Source organism: Geotrypetes seraphini, chromosome 2, assembly GCF_902459505.1.
Source record: "Geotrypetes seraphini chromosome 2, aGeoSer1.1, whole genome shotgun sequence".
Classification (NCBI taxonomy): domain Eukaryota; kingdom Metazoa; phylum Chordata; class Amphibia; order Gymnophiona; family Dermophiidae; genus Geotrypetes; species Geotrypetes seraphini.
Genome location: NC_047085.1, coordinates 61,799,481 through 61,814,001, shown reverse-complemented (window position 1 = coordinate 61,814,001; position 14,521 = coordinate 61,799,481). Strand labels below are relative to the sequence as shown.

Here is a 14,521-nt window from a genome sequence, read left to right as displayed (position 1 = left end):
AGACCTGGCAAAGCTTGAAGAATGGTCTGAAATTTGACAGCTAAAATTTAATGTTAAGAAATGCAAGGTCATGCATTTGGGCTGCAAAAACCTGAGGGAACGGTACAGGTTAGGGAGTAAAGAACTTGTATGCATGACAGAAGACCAGGAATTGGGTGTGATTGTATGTGATTATCTTAAGGTGGCCAAACAGGTTGAAAAACTGATGGCGAAAGCTAAAAGGATGCTAGGGTGCAAAGGGAAGAGTTCTGGCCAGTAGGAAAAAGGAGGTATTGATGCCCCTGCATAAGACTTTGGTGAGACCTCATTTAGAATATTGTGTACAATTCTGGAGGCCGTGCTTTCAAAAAGATATAAAAAGGATGGAGTCGGTCCAGAGGAAGGCTACTAAAATGTTGTGTGCTCTTTGTCATAAGGCGTATGGGAACAGACTTAAAGATCTCAATCTGTATACTTTGTAGGAAAGGCAGGAGTTGGGAGATATGATAGAGCCTTTTAAATACCTATGTGATGTAAATGGGCATGAGTCGAGTCTCTTTCATTTGAAAGGAAGCTCTGGAATGAGAGGGCATAGGATGAAGTTAAGAGGTGATAGGCTCAGGAGTAATCTAAGGAATTACATTTTTACAGAAAGGGTGGTAGATACGTGGAATAGTCTCCCGTAAGAGGTGGTGGAGATAGTGACTGTGTCTGAATTCAAGAAAGCCTGGGATAGGCACATGGGATCTCAGAAAAATAGGAAGAGGTAATGGTTACTCCAGATGGGCACACTGGATGGGCCATTTGGCCTTTAACTGCCATCATGTTTCCATGTTTCTATGATAGAAGGTATATAATTTTCACAATCCGCCCACCTCCCCTAGTTAGCTTCTTAGCTTTCTTATTGAACTGCAAATCACACAAGCTGACATCAAGAAGGAAGGCACCAGCGTGCATATGGTATGGGCGAGGCTAAAATTTAAAGTGATATGTCACTTTTTTACTGTCTGTATTGGATTCTGTGGATGATGTCACCGATATGTGAGAATATATACCAGTGAACACTTGCTGCAGGTGAGTAACTGCTTTAATCTTGTTAATTTCTTTGGTCTTTTTGTTTTGATTCAATATTCTCTTTATATAGAGATTGTCTGTGTCTTTTACACATGTTTGTTTTTTTTATTCTGTCACTGTCTTTGTTCCCATCACTTCCCCTGGGAAGACATTCCAGTCATCCACCTCCCTTTAGGTGCTTCTTCAGACCCCTCATCCCTCAATGGCTTTTCATCAAACTCCTGTCTCCAGTCTTCTTAGCACCTTCCAGGGATCTCCATAGTGGTGGAGGGCAGCCATTTTGTTTCTATACCTGCTAGATTAGAGTCAGAAATGAGTGGGGTAGAAGAGGGGGCTTTAATGGTATTCCTGTGGGGGTTTTCCTGTTGGGGGAGGGGTTTGATGCTTTGGGGTGGGGGTGTCCAGGAGGGTCACTCGTGCCTTGTCAGCAATCAAGTTCAAAATGGTGCCCAAATATACTGTACCTAGCGTTAGTCGCAACCTGCCTTACTAATTTTGAACTGCTTTGCATGCACCTTTATGCTTGGCATCAGAATATTATGTAACAATACTATACTAAAAACAAATTTGTTAAGGCTGAGCTCCTTGACTGATCCTTGTTCTGACTCCTGTTGAAATCTTGTCCTGACTCAGGGATTTACCTTATTTCAATAACAGAAAGTAGAACAAATATGATCATCTCTGGGAAAGTCATCAGCGACAAACAATAAGGTTTTAATGAATTCTTTTATGGGAAAAAAATAAAGTTACAGAAGTTCACACATGTGACTGCTTGCGGACCCATTTTGTGAAAATTGGCCATTTTCAATATTTTGGATTGTGCGACTTTAGTCATGTTTTCCTAGAGGCAGTCACAATTATTACAGAATGAAGTTTACAGATGTGTTTTGGTTTTCAACAGGGGATAGAGGGAAATAATACATTAAGATATAGTTCATAATTGTTTTAATCAACAGTATCATATAAGTAAAATGTGTCAGAGTGATTGATATTGGCCACATAAGACTGGAGCCAAGCACTTATAATTTCCAACCCAGCATGCCTCCCAGCTATGTGAATTGACAGAAACACACAGCTTCTTTGTCCTTAAACACAGTTTCCATGGAAATCTTACTTTCTACCTCAAAGCTGTTTCAAAAGTGCTTTTATTGTTCAATTTCTCTAGCAAATCACCAAAATAGAAGACTATGAATAGAAAACAGTTTCCTCAGACATATTTACATTCCTATTAAACTGCTTCAAAGTTCCATGGGGAAGTTTTCAAAGCTCTGCTGACTTCATAGAAGTAGTAATGAAGAAAGATCTCTAGCAATTAAAATTGCTTAACAAGCTGTATCACAATTATTCCAAATTAGCAGTTTATTAACATTCATTTTGTGAAGTTAGGAAATTAGAACTGTTTTCTCTCAAAAATCACACACACAAAATATACAGTTAAATGGCTAGCTATAGATACATAGATATATGTACATATATAGCTAGATATGTGTAATGCATGTAGATAAATCATCTACACAAACATCTGCCTTATGTCCCGAATTCTGTAAACTGCGCCATTATTGGCGGTCATCTTAAAAATGGCTGCTGATTGCGTGTCAATCATGCAATGGCACCATTTACATAATCGCGGCTATGTGAAAGGTAGGCACTGGGAATGTAGGACAGGGTTTTCAAGGCCTACATTTCCAGCGCCTACTTTTCATGAGAATTGTTCAACAGAGGCATTGGGCAATGTAAAAACTTCTGTAGGTGTGATAACAGCACTCCATTTAATCAGTGCAGCCAATTACTGTGCCAATTAAATCAATTAAAACCAATTAAGTTAGGCGGAGGTAGGGCGCCTACCACCACCTAGCTTAAGGTGCTGTTTTTAGAATCAACCCTATAGATCTAACTTTTACACCTTTCCAAGAGGAAGCAGAGTGAAAACTGAAATGCACACTGGAAAATCAAGACATTTGTTAAGTTACAGTACAATAACAATAATTATCACTATGCTAGATGATAATAAGGTGCCTGTTTTTATAACATAATTCCTCCTTTTTTCATCATGGAAAAATTGCTACCATCACTAGGGATTTTTGTTTTGTTTAGCTTACACATTCACTGTTCATTAGTAGTTCAAGGTGAGTTACATTCAGTTGAATGTTTCCTTATCCCCAGAGGACTTATAATTTAGGTTTGTACATGAGATAAAGAAGGGCTAAGTGACTTGCTCAAAGTGCCAAAAGCAAGCACAGGATTTGAACTCTTTGGGTGTTAACCTTTGTTTTGTGATTTCCTTGTTTGTTAAACTTCAGGACTTGAAATATATTTTTTATGGTCCTGATCAGCAACAGAATTTTCAAGATAATAGAATGATGGGACAACGAAATCCCTTAGTCATTTCTTGGAGGTAGTGCTTTCTTGAAAGATTGATGCTCTAGTATTTTGTCCCTTTTTGCCATTTTTTCAGTATTATGTTTTGTTATTATAGTTATTTGTCATCTTGCTTCTTTCTTAGTTGGTCACTAACAGTGGTACAGGATTTTCCACAATATGTAGCAAATTACATTTTATTCTTTCTTAAATTTATCTTTTGTTTGATTAATATATGACTATTGGTAATCTACAAGTTGCTTCTAAGAATTTTCGGGTATAACACGGTATGGGAATGTGTGGGTCAATACCTTGCACTTAACATTGAGCTCCTTATCACATATTAACTGCCAACATGTCAAATAATGAGGAATGCAATTGGCTACATTCCATGTTATCTGCCTTTCCCCTCACAATGCATCTTGGTATATAGTGGGAGGGGCCTAAGCCCCTAATTGGCTCAAAATGAAAGGCCCATAATTTATTGGACTATTGCAACATTGTTTATTTTGGATCACTAAAGAAAATTCTGAGAAAATTGAGAATAGTGCAAAACACGGTTGTCCGTCTGATATTTGTGTTGAAGAAGAATGATCATATTAGTCCTTACTACCGAATGTTGCATTGGCTGCCAGTAGAAGCACGAGTAATATTTAAGTTCTCCTGTATTTGCTTTAAGCTGGTTTGGGGATTGGCCCCTAACTACCTGCTATCTTATTTTGTGCTATATAGCCCTACGAGGATAACCAGGAATTGCTATTTATTTGCCTGTCCAAAGATCACAGGCTGTAGATACAGGTCTTTTTTAGATAGGACGCTTGCATTTCAAGCAAGTAAACAACAGTCCTGGTTGGGTAACTATAATAGTGGAGCCATGCTGTCTTATGGCGCATTTCGAAAAGAAATTAAGACTGTACTATTTGATAAATTCATTTCTTAACTGAATTTTTTCTCATAGCAAAAATTTTACATTGTTTATATTCTAGGTAACATGTTGTACTTTTATTACTGATATTTTGTATTTCGCTGATTGTCCATTTCTCTTCTGTGTAAACCGCCTAGAATTCGTTAGATTGTGGCGGTATAGAAGAAGTGATTAAGGAGGATAAAGAGGTAGCTGAGAGGTTGAACGCGTTCTTCTCGTCGGTTCTCACGAGAGAAGACACATCTAATATACCGGACTCAGAGGAGCTCACGAGTTGGGAACAGGCCGAAAAATTGGAGCACATAGAGGTAAGTAAGGAGGATGTCCTCAAACAGATAGACAGGTTAAAATGCGGCAAATCACCGGGCCCGGACGGGATCCACCCAAGGGTTCTGAAGGAACTAAGACAAGAAATAGCGGGCACAATCCAGCATGTTTGCAACCTATCCTTGAAAACTGGAGAGGTACCAGAGGACTGGAAATTGGCGAATGTCACACCTATCTTCAAGAAGGGATCGAGGGGTGACCCTGGGAACTACAGGCCGGTGAGCCTGACTTCAATTATAGGGAAGATGGTGGAAGCTATGATCAAGGACGGCATTTGTGAGCACATCGAGAGAAATGGCCTACTGAGAACAAGCCAGCACGGATTCTGTAAGGGAAGGTCGTGCTTAACGAACCTTCTGTACTTCTTTGAGGGAATAAGCAGTCGGGTGGACAATGGGGAACCCATAGACATCATTTACCTCGATTTTCAAAAGGCTTTCGACAAGGTGCCACATGAAAGGCTGCTTAGGAAGCTGTGGAACCATGGGGTGGGAGGGGATGTGCACAGATGGATCAAGCACTGGTTGTCGGGTAGACTGCAGAGGGTCGGAGTGAAGGGCCAATATTCTGACTGGCGGGGAGTCACGAGCGGTGTGCCACAGGGATCGGTGCTGGGGCCGTTACTCTTCAACATATTTATCAATGACCTGGAAAAGGAGGCAAAGTGCGAGGTTATAAAATTTGCAGACGATACCAAACTGTGTGATAGAGTTAGGTCCAGGGAGGAGTGTGAGGACCTGCAAAGGGACCTGGACAAGCTGGAAGACTGGGCAAACAAATGGCAAATGCGCTTTAACGTGGAAAAATGCAAGGTCATGCATATAGGGAAAAAGAACCCGTTGTTCAACTACAAATTGGGAGGGGCATTGTTGGGAGACAGCAGACTTGAGAGAGACTTGGGTGTGCTGGTGGATGCATCACAGTGCGCAGCAGCCTCGAAAAAAGCCAACAGGATGCTGGGCATCATAAAGAGAGGCATAACAACCAGGACGCGGGAAGTCATCATGCCATTGTATCGAGCGATGGTGCGTCCACATCTGGAATACTGCGTTCAGTATTGGTCGCCACACCTCAAGAAGGACATGGCGGTACTTGAGAGAGTCCAAAGGAGAGCAACGAAACTGGTAAAAGGGCTGGAACACTGCCCATACGCCGAGAGGTTGGATAGGCTGGGGCTCTTCTCTCTGGAAAAAAGGAGGCTCAGGGGAGATATGATAGAGACCTTCAAGATCATGAGGGGCATAGAGAGGGTGGATAGGGACAGATTCTTCAGACTGAAGGGGACAACAAGTACGAGGGGGCATTCGGAGAAACTGAAGGGAGATAGGTTCAAAACAAATGCAAGGAAGTTTTTTTTCACACAAAGGGTCGTGGTGATTGTTCATATGTTCAAAACAAGTGGGTTATTAAATTAAACCACTTATAATTTAAAGCAATTTATGCGCAAAAGAAAAATTGCTGAATAAAGGTACTCTGTTATCCTCTAGACCCCCCATTTGGTTAGTTTGTACAGAAAGTAAGTCTACGACAGCTCTGACCTGTTGGCAAATTTTGGCCACAAGTGTGGCACAACGAGGTTAGGGAATCACTTGGCAATGATAGAGAATCACTCGGAGTGCTCATTTTAATATTAATGACCTTGTTTGCATGTCAGAATCGAAGACTGATAGGAAACTCAGAAAAGACCATGGTAAGCTGTTTTGATAATCCACCGCTTAAATACATGTACGCTAAACTGGCTGGAACTGGTTTAGCAAGCACATTAAAGGCACATTTAAGTTTTAAGAATCTTCCCCTGAATGTTGTTCTCTTCCAGATAGCAGCAGTACTTGCTGCTCTGTAGCTACCTGAATAGTATCACTAAATATACATGCATAATTTAAGTGCATAGAGGGGCATAATAAAAAAAAACAATAAAGTCCCCATTTGGCCTAAGGCCCTAAACGCTGAAAGTAGCAGCAGGGAAAATGTCCATTCTCAAAAAAAAAACCCGTCCAAAATGAGTTTTTTTTTAGATTGGCCTACCTCTACGTTCAGCAGTTTAAAAGTCCCAAATGCCCAAAACAAGACCTTTTAGGCGAAGGAGGGGCCAGTCCTTCACCTAAAAGTTGGATTCTGTAACTGGCGTCTGTCAAAAACAACACCGAATACAGAATCCACACACCCCTTCCCCCCTCCCCCCCCCGCAACAATCGTGGCAGGAAAGATGGCTCAACTCCCCTGCCGCGATCGCCCCCACACCCGAACTGCTGTGACCTGCGGCAGGAGAGATGCCCAGTCTCTCCTGCCGTGGTTGATGGAAGTTCGGGGGAAGGGGTGATCACAATCACAGCAGGAGAGATGCCCATTCTCTCCTGCTGCAATCGCAACCCCTCCATCCCTGAACCAATACCGGCAGGAGGGAGACCAACCCCTCCTGCTGAGGCACGACCCCCCACCCCCCTAAAATATGGACAGGAGGGATCCCAGGCCCAGGCCTGGGATCCCTCTTGCCGTATTTTCAGGGTGGGGTGGGGGTTGCGCCTCTGCAGGAGGAGTTGGGCTTCCTCCTGCCGGTATTGTTTTGGGAGTGGGGGCTCATGTCTCAGCAGGAGGGGTTGGGCTCCCTCTTGCCAGTATTGGTTTGGGGGTGAGGGTGTCGAATCTCAGCAGGAAGGGTTGGGCTCCCTCCTGCCGGTATTGTGTAGGGGAGGTGGATTGCGGCAGGAGAGATTGGCTATCTCTCCTGCCACAATCGCGATCCCCCGAACTGCTGCGAACCGCGGCAGTTTGGGGGAGGATTACGATCGCAGCAGGGGAGATGAGACATCTCTCCTGCCGCTATCATTGCAGTGGAGGGTGGGCAGGTTGCCGGCACCGCTGAGCTGTTCATGGCAGCCGCAGTCAGCTCAGTGGACCCTTTTCGGCACTTATACCTGTTTTGACTTGGTATAACTCAAAACGTATAAGTTCCAACTAGGAAACCTGTTAAAGGTTTTGTTTATGCTTGCTGTACGACTAAGTCTAGGTCGGCCAACCTCCCGCCCTTTCCTCTCCTCTAAAAACGCCTCTTTTCGCTCTAGACATTTAGAGGCAGGGTAAAGGCCTAAGCTGGTTTTACATACGTCTAAAACCAGCTTTGATTATTGGTACTTGGACGATCTGGCTTTTTGATCGTCCAAGTACCCATTTAGGCCACTTTTTAGACGTGTTTTTTTTTTGTTTTTTTTATTATGAGCCCCATAGTGTTTAAATATCAACCTTTTATATTTAACTTGTCATACTGGTGATATGTTATATGAGTATTTCTTTCAAAACAAGACCTTTTCTTTGCAAAACATAAACTCAACAATTTATGTCCAGAAAAAAGGTTGAAATCTGTTCATTTGTAAAAAAAACTCTCCCCAAAAAAATAAAAAATAAATTGAAACTCCGAATCATTATCAATTTATTATATTCTATTTACAGGATCCTTTTATTAAAGCTTAGTGCACACTAAAGGACATTAGCATGGACTAAGGGCCTGATTGTGTTAAAAAAAATCAGTGCTGATCACAGTGACTTTTAGCGCTATTCTATAAAAGCACGCGCCATATATAGAATCCTGTTTAGCCATGGGACATAACATTTAGGTGCTTTTATTTAAGCCAAGAAAACCCAGGCTTAAATACCTGTATGTAAGTTGTACAGGAATCAGGCATATTCCATAACAGTGCATGTAACTTTTAGGAACGACCATTCTCCTCCCCTGGCCACACACCCTTTTGGAGATGCATGCACTAGAACTAATGCGCACCACTTTATAGAATGAGCCTATCGATTTGTGTGCGTAAACAATTGGTATCGTTTATGAAGTGCTAATTGCCAATTATCCATGCAGATTTCTCTTCTTAAACAATCTGGGGCTCATAATTGAAACTTATACACGTCTAGAAACCCGCCCAAGTCGGCACTTGGATGACCTAAAAGACAGGTTGTCCAAGTGCCAATAATCAAACTTATTTTTTGGATGTATCCATGGACTTTTTAGGCCTCTGAAGCTGCTGTGTGCCCAGAGCTAAAGGGGTGTATCTGGAAGTTAGGGTGGGCTGGGGGTCGACCTAGACTTAGTTGTCCTGCAGGGATAATCGATGGTTTTATGAGACTTCCTAGATGAACCTTTTCTAGTGCCATTATATCTTTCTTAAGATAAAGAGACATAGAAACATGATGACAGATAAAGGCCAAATAGCCCAATCAGTCTGCCCATCCGCAGTAACCATTATCTCTTCCTCTTTCTAAGAGATCCTATGTGCTTATCCAACACCTCCTTGAATTCAGACACAGTCTCTGTCTCCCCCACTTCTGAAGACTTTCCACGCATCTAGTACCCTTTCTGTACAAAAGTATTCCTTAGATTACTCTGGATCCTATCACCTTTTTACTTCATCCTATGCCCTCTCATTCCAGTGCTTCCTTTCAATTGAAAGAGACTCGACTCATGTGCATTTATGCCACGTAGGTATTTAAACGTCTCTATCATATCTCCCCTCTCCCACCTTTCCTCTAAAGTATACAGATTGAGATCTTTAAGTCTGTCCCCATATGCCGTATCACAAAGACCACGCACCATTTTAGTAACTTTCCTCTGACCCCACTCCATCCTTTTTATATCTTTTTGAAGATGCAGTCTCCAGAATTGTACACATTATTCTAAATGAGGTCTCACCAGAGTCTTATACAGGGGCATCAATACCTCCTTTTTCCTATTAGCCATACCTCTTCCTATGCACCCTAGCATCCTTTTAGCTTTCACCGTCACCTTTTCAACCTGTTTGGCCACCTTAAGATCATCACATAGAATCCCACCCAAGTCCCGCTCTTCTGTCGTGCACATAAGGTCTTCACCACCTAAACTGTACCGTTCCTATGGGTTTTTGCAGCCTAAATGCATGACCTTGCATTTCTTAGCATTAAATTTTAGCTGCCAAATTTCAGACCATTCTTCAAGCTTTGCTAGGTCTTTCTTCATGTTATTCACACCATCCTGGGTGTCTACTTTATTGCAGATTTTGGTATTATCCACAAAGAAGCAAATCTTACCTGACAGCCCTTCAGCATTATCGCTTTAATAAATGTTAAAAAGAACAGGCCCAAGAACAGAACCTTGAGGCAGACTGCTGGTAACATCCCTTTCCTCAGAGCAATATCCATTGATCACTACCCTCTGTCGTTTTCCACTTAACCAGTTCCTGACCCAGCCCGTCACTTTGGGGCCCATCCCAAAAGCACTCAGTTTATTTATTACACGTCTGTGTGGTACACTGTCTAAGGCTTTGTTAAAATCTAAATACACCACATCTAGTGCACTCCCTCCACCTAATTCTCTGGTCACCCAATCAAATAAATTGATTAGATGTGTCTGACAAGACCTACCTCTAGTGAATCCATGTTGCCTCTGGTCCTGTAATCCACTGGATTCCAGAAACTTACCATTCTTTGTTTAAAAGCATTTCAATTAATTTGCTTACCACAGAAGTCAATTTACTGGCCTGTAATTCCCTACTATTTCCTTACTTCCACTTTTGTATAAAGGGACCACATCTGCCACTCCAGTCCACTCCCGACTCTAGAGAAGCATTGAAAAGGTCAGTCAGCAGAGCCATAAGACCTTTCCTAAGTTCCTTCAGCATCCTCGAATGTACACCATCCGGCCCCATCACTTTATCTACCTTTAATTTAGCTAGCTCCTCATGAACACAACCCTCTGAAAATCAATCGGGGTCTACCACTCCACCATTCCTATTCGCATTTGTCTTCTGCGGTCCCACTTCCAGATCTTCAGCTGTGAACACAGAACAGAAATGTTTGTTAAGCAATTCAACCTTTTCTTTATCAGCTTCTACATATTCCTCCACTTCACTTTTGAGTCTCACAATGCCACTTTTGTATTTCTTCCTATCACTGATATATCTAAAAAATGTTTTGTCTCCTCATTTTACTGTCAGCTGTTTTTTCTTCCATTTGCATCTTTGCTTTCCTGACTACACGACCAGCCTCTCTTAATGTTTCCAGATATTTTTGCTTGTCTTCCCCTTTCTGCGATCTTTTGTAGTTTATGAAAGCTAACCTCTTATTTCTTACCTTCTCAGCTCCTACTTTTGAGAACCAAACTGGCCTTCTTTTCCTCTTACTTTTACTTACTTGCCTCACAAAAAGATTTGTCTCCCTTACAATAAATCATTTCTAATCCTTCCAGACATTCCCATCCAGATAACAATTCCTTGATGTAATCCGTCATCCAAAGTTTTTTTAAAGTCTAGAATTGAATGCAATACTCTAGGTGAGGTCGCACCATGGAGCGATACAGAAGCGTTACAACATTCTTAGGGCCTCTTCTATCAAACTGCGCTAGCAGTTTGTAGCACGGTGAGTTGTGCTGAATGGTCTGCGCTGCTCCCGACGCTTATAAAGTTCTTATGAGCGTCGGGAGTAGCGAGGCTTTCTGCACTAAAAACTGCTAGCGCAGTTTGATAGTAGAGGCCCATAGTCTTGTTAACCATCCTTTTTTTAATAATTCCAAGCATCTTGTCTGCTTTTTTGGCCGCTGCTGCACATTGGGCAGAAGATTTCATCGTATTGTCATCGTATACTATATCACTGTTTTGGTCCTATTGTTTCCCATCATTTCAATCTAAACCATATCTTTTTCTGTCTGACAGTGTCTTCACATCCAAAATGCAAAGCAGGCAGATGGGCACATCTGGAAAGAACATGACAAAAAGTACAAGCATTGGAGGGGACATGTACACCTTAGAAAAGAATGATGGCAGTCAATCAGATACAGCTGTGGGAACTGTGGGTACCAGCAGCAAAAAGAGACGATCCTCCATCGGTGCAAAAATGGTAGCAATTGTTGGCCTGTCCAGGAAAAGTCGCAGCACCTCGCAGCTTAGCCAAACTGGTAAGATATTTTCTTTTACTAAATTTTTTTCTGGGTTGAATACTTATTGAAATATTTGTCCAGTTAAAGATAGCAGAAAAAATTACTTGAACACCATTGTTATACAGAAATTATTTGTTTTGTGCAAATGAATTATCATATTGCATTTTTCAGCCAAGCCCAAATTTCATGCAGTTTGCTAGTTTGTGTTTGTGCTTACCAGAGTGAATCTAATGCAATAATCCCTTTTCATCCTAGGAATACATATGAATATTTATCAATACTTTAAAGTTATTATTTAAGGACTATTACCTTTAAAGTGGCAGTGCTAGTAAAAAATGTTTGAATGTTTTTGTTAGTTCTGAAAACAAATGCATTCTTCTTTCTATGCTAATTTTGATTGATTCATGAAAATGTATGCCATTTTAGAAATATTTGAAAGCTTTTCCTTCATAGCCACTCCTACAACTATGAATGTAAGTAAATTGGAATATAAATATTAAAATCATTCCCAGAGCCTCCAGAGATTTTCAGGCTAATATACCATGAACATCAGAAGAACAGATCCAGGCATATAAAATTGAAAATCTAATAGAGATTGCAGAAACATTTCCATTTTCTCCTAGACCAGTAATCTGTAACTTTTATTCTCTGAGGGCAAGCAGGTCAGTGAGATATTTACTTATGGGTGATATTTCTAATGGAGCTCTGTATGGGACATTTTCAGATCCCTGGATATAAATCTTTTGAAAATGTTCAACCACTCATGCCCACCTCTTGCTGACTGCTACTGTCACATGGCATAGGCAGTCAAACGTTCTGTAGCATCTCTCCTCCCCCCCCCCCCCAGTGTAACATTTCTCTTTCCCTTTCTCCTTTCTGGCCCCCTTCCCAGTCCAACATTTCTCCCTCCTTTCCACCAGTCCAACATTTTTTTTTCTCTTCCTCCTGCATGCTTCTCCTCTGGTCCTCCTTCCCTCCCCCAACCAAAATCTCTTTATCTCTCTTTCCCTCCATGAGGTGAACTTTTCACTCTTTGCTCTCTCCTCCTTTCCTAGAGTGTAACATTTATTTTTCCCTCCTTTCTGTCCTCCCTATTCATCTCGCCCTCTCCATGAGTCCAACACTTTCTGCCTCCTGCACGCTTTCTCTCTGTTCTTGCCTATTCCCTCGAGTAGCATCCCTCCTTCCCACCCCCCAACTCAACATGCTCTCTCCCCATGGACCATCTCACCCTCCCCTCTAATATATAGCACCTTTCCTTTCCCTCCCTTTCTGCCAGGTCCAGCAGCACCTCTTCACTCTTCCTTTTACCTCCCCTCTGTCCAGCAGTACCGCTTCCCTCCTCCCCCTGTCCAGAAATACCCCTTCTCCCTTCCCTGCTCCCCATGTCCAGCAGTATCCCTTATCCCTTCCCTCCTCCCCCTGTCCAGCAGTAACTCTCCTCCATTCACTTTCCTTCCTCCCCTGTCCAGCAATTCCTTTTCCTCTCTAGCTTAGTGGCAGCTCACTGTGTGCTTCTTTGCTGTATAAGACGCACCAACATTTCCACCCGCTTTTGGGTAGAAAAAAAGTGCGTCTTATGGAGCGAAAAATATGGTAGTAGATAGCTGGATATCTCCTGAGGAATATTTGCGGTTAACAACTAGCTACTAACTGGCAAAGCATGGATATTCAGCATCAAACTGGCTATATTTAACAGCTATAATAGGCTGCATAAATAGTAGGCCTATCTTTAGCAGCTAAGCACTTAACCGGTTAATGCTGAATATCAGCATAACCAATTAAATTGCCGCAGCCAGAAATGAAACCAGATATTCAATGCTAGTTGCCAGAATCTGCCTGGCTTTGAATATCTAAGCTTAATCCTGCCAGCAGTACACCTTTTAGTGCTATAGAAATGATAAATAGTAGTAATAGTAGTAGCAAGCAGCAAATGTGCTGAATATCTGGCCCAGTCTGAAGAGTGCCTGATACCTGGTTAACTTCCAGGTTGCCACATTAACCTGGATATTCAGTGCTAGAGGCCAGACATGGCCTGGCATTGAATATCCAGGTGGCTATGAGCGGCATTCAAGCCATTTACCACTGCAGGCTGAATATCTAGCATTGCCATAGAATATTTATTAAACAAAAATTCTTTCTGTATTATCACCATCAGTTAATCAGTCTAACTCTAAAATGCTGGCAAAGATGTGCTGAACAAATGCTTTTTTGATAAATTACTCAGTGCATCCATGAAAGATAATTGAAGCATTTTATTGTAAACACTTTAGCAACATTTCACTGTGAACCAGAAAAACATGATCATGTGAAAAACAGGTGCATTTGCTTTGGTCACTTTACATATTGGGCTAAAGTTATACATTAAAATGCATTTAGCTCAAAAGTGTTGTCTGTGAATAATATGCTCCTTATGGTTGGAGCATTTTCTTATGTAAAAGCCACTTAAGAAAACTTGCTAACGTCAGGTCCAGGTGTATTAGCAAACATAGCTTTTATAGTAAACTTTTTTTTTCCAGACATAGCTTTTTAATTTTTTTTTTCTCACTGTTCAGTTTTTGAATACTAAAATTAGTTCATTGCCTTTATTTATTTAAAAAAATTTATATACCGCATATGACCTACACCAGTGTTCTTCAACAGCCGGTCCATGGACCGGTGCCAGTCCGCAGAAATTTTCTGACGGTCCACAGGGCCAGCAAATCCATTGGGCAGAAGACAGTGTTCTTGCTACCAGTCCACGGTACGATCAACGCGGCGTCTTTGGGCCGGCTCCCTGAGTGCTGCAGTGCACAAAGTCATGGGAAAAGGCTCCTGAGCGTGTCCTGCGCCTGAATCGGAAGCCTTTCGAAAGAAAACAAGTCTCAAAAGCAGCACAAATTGGGCCTTTTGAAACTCAGATGTGAGATGGTTTTCTCTGCAATTCATCTAAATCACAAAGGGGCATGTTTTGG

The 14,521-nt window shown here is 41.7% G+C and overlaps 1 protein-coding gene across 2 annotated transcripts in view; it reads left to right on the top strand.

Annotated features, from left to right (window-relative positions):
- Nucleotides 1-14,521, top strand: part of RIMS2 (regulating synaptic membrane exocytosis 2) — a 1,127,809-nt gene that overhangs the window by 992,637 nt on the left and 120,651 nt on the right. Inside the window, exon 24 of one of the 2 annotated variants that reach the window (XM_033933083.1) lies at nucleotides 11,344-11,585. The exons of the other annotated variant lie outside the window; for it this stretch is intronic. Within the exon in view, the coding sequence (XP_033788974.1) occupies nucleotides 11,344-11,585 (242 nt within the window). The remainder of the gene's footprint in view (nucleotides 1-11,343; nucleotides 11,586-14,521) is intronic. 2 annotated transcript variants of the gene reach the window in all.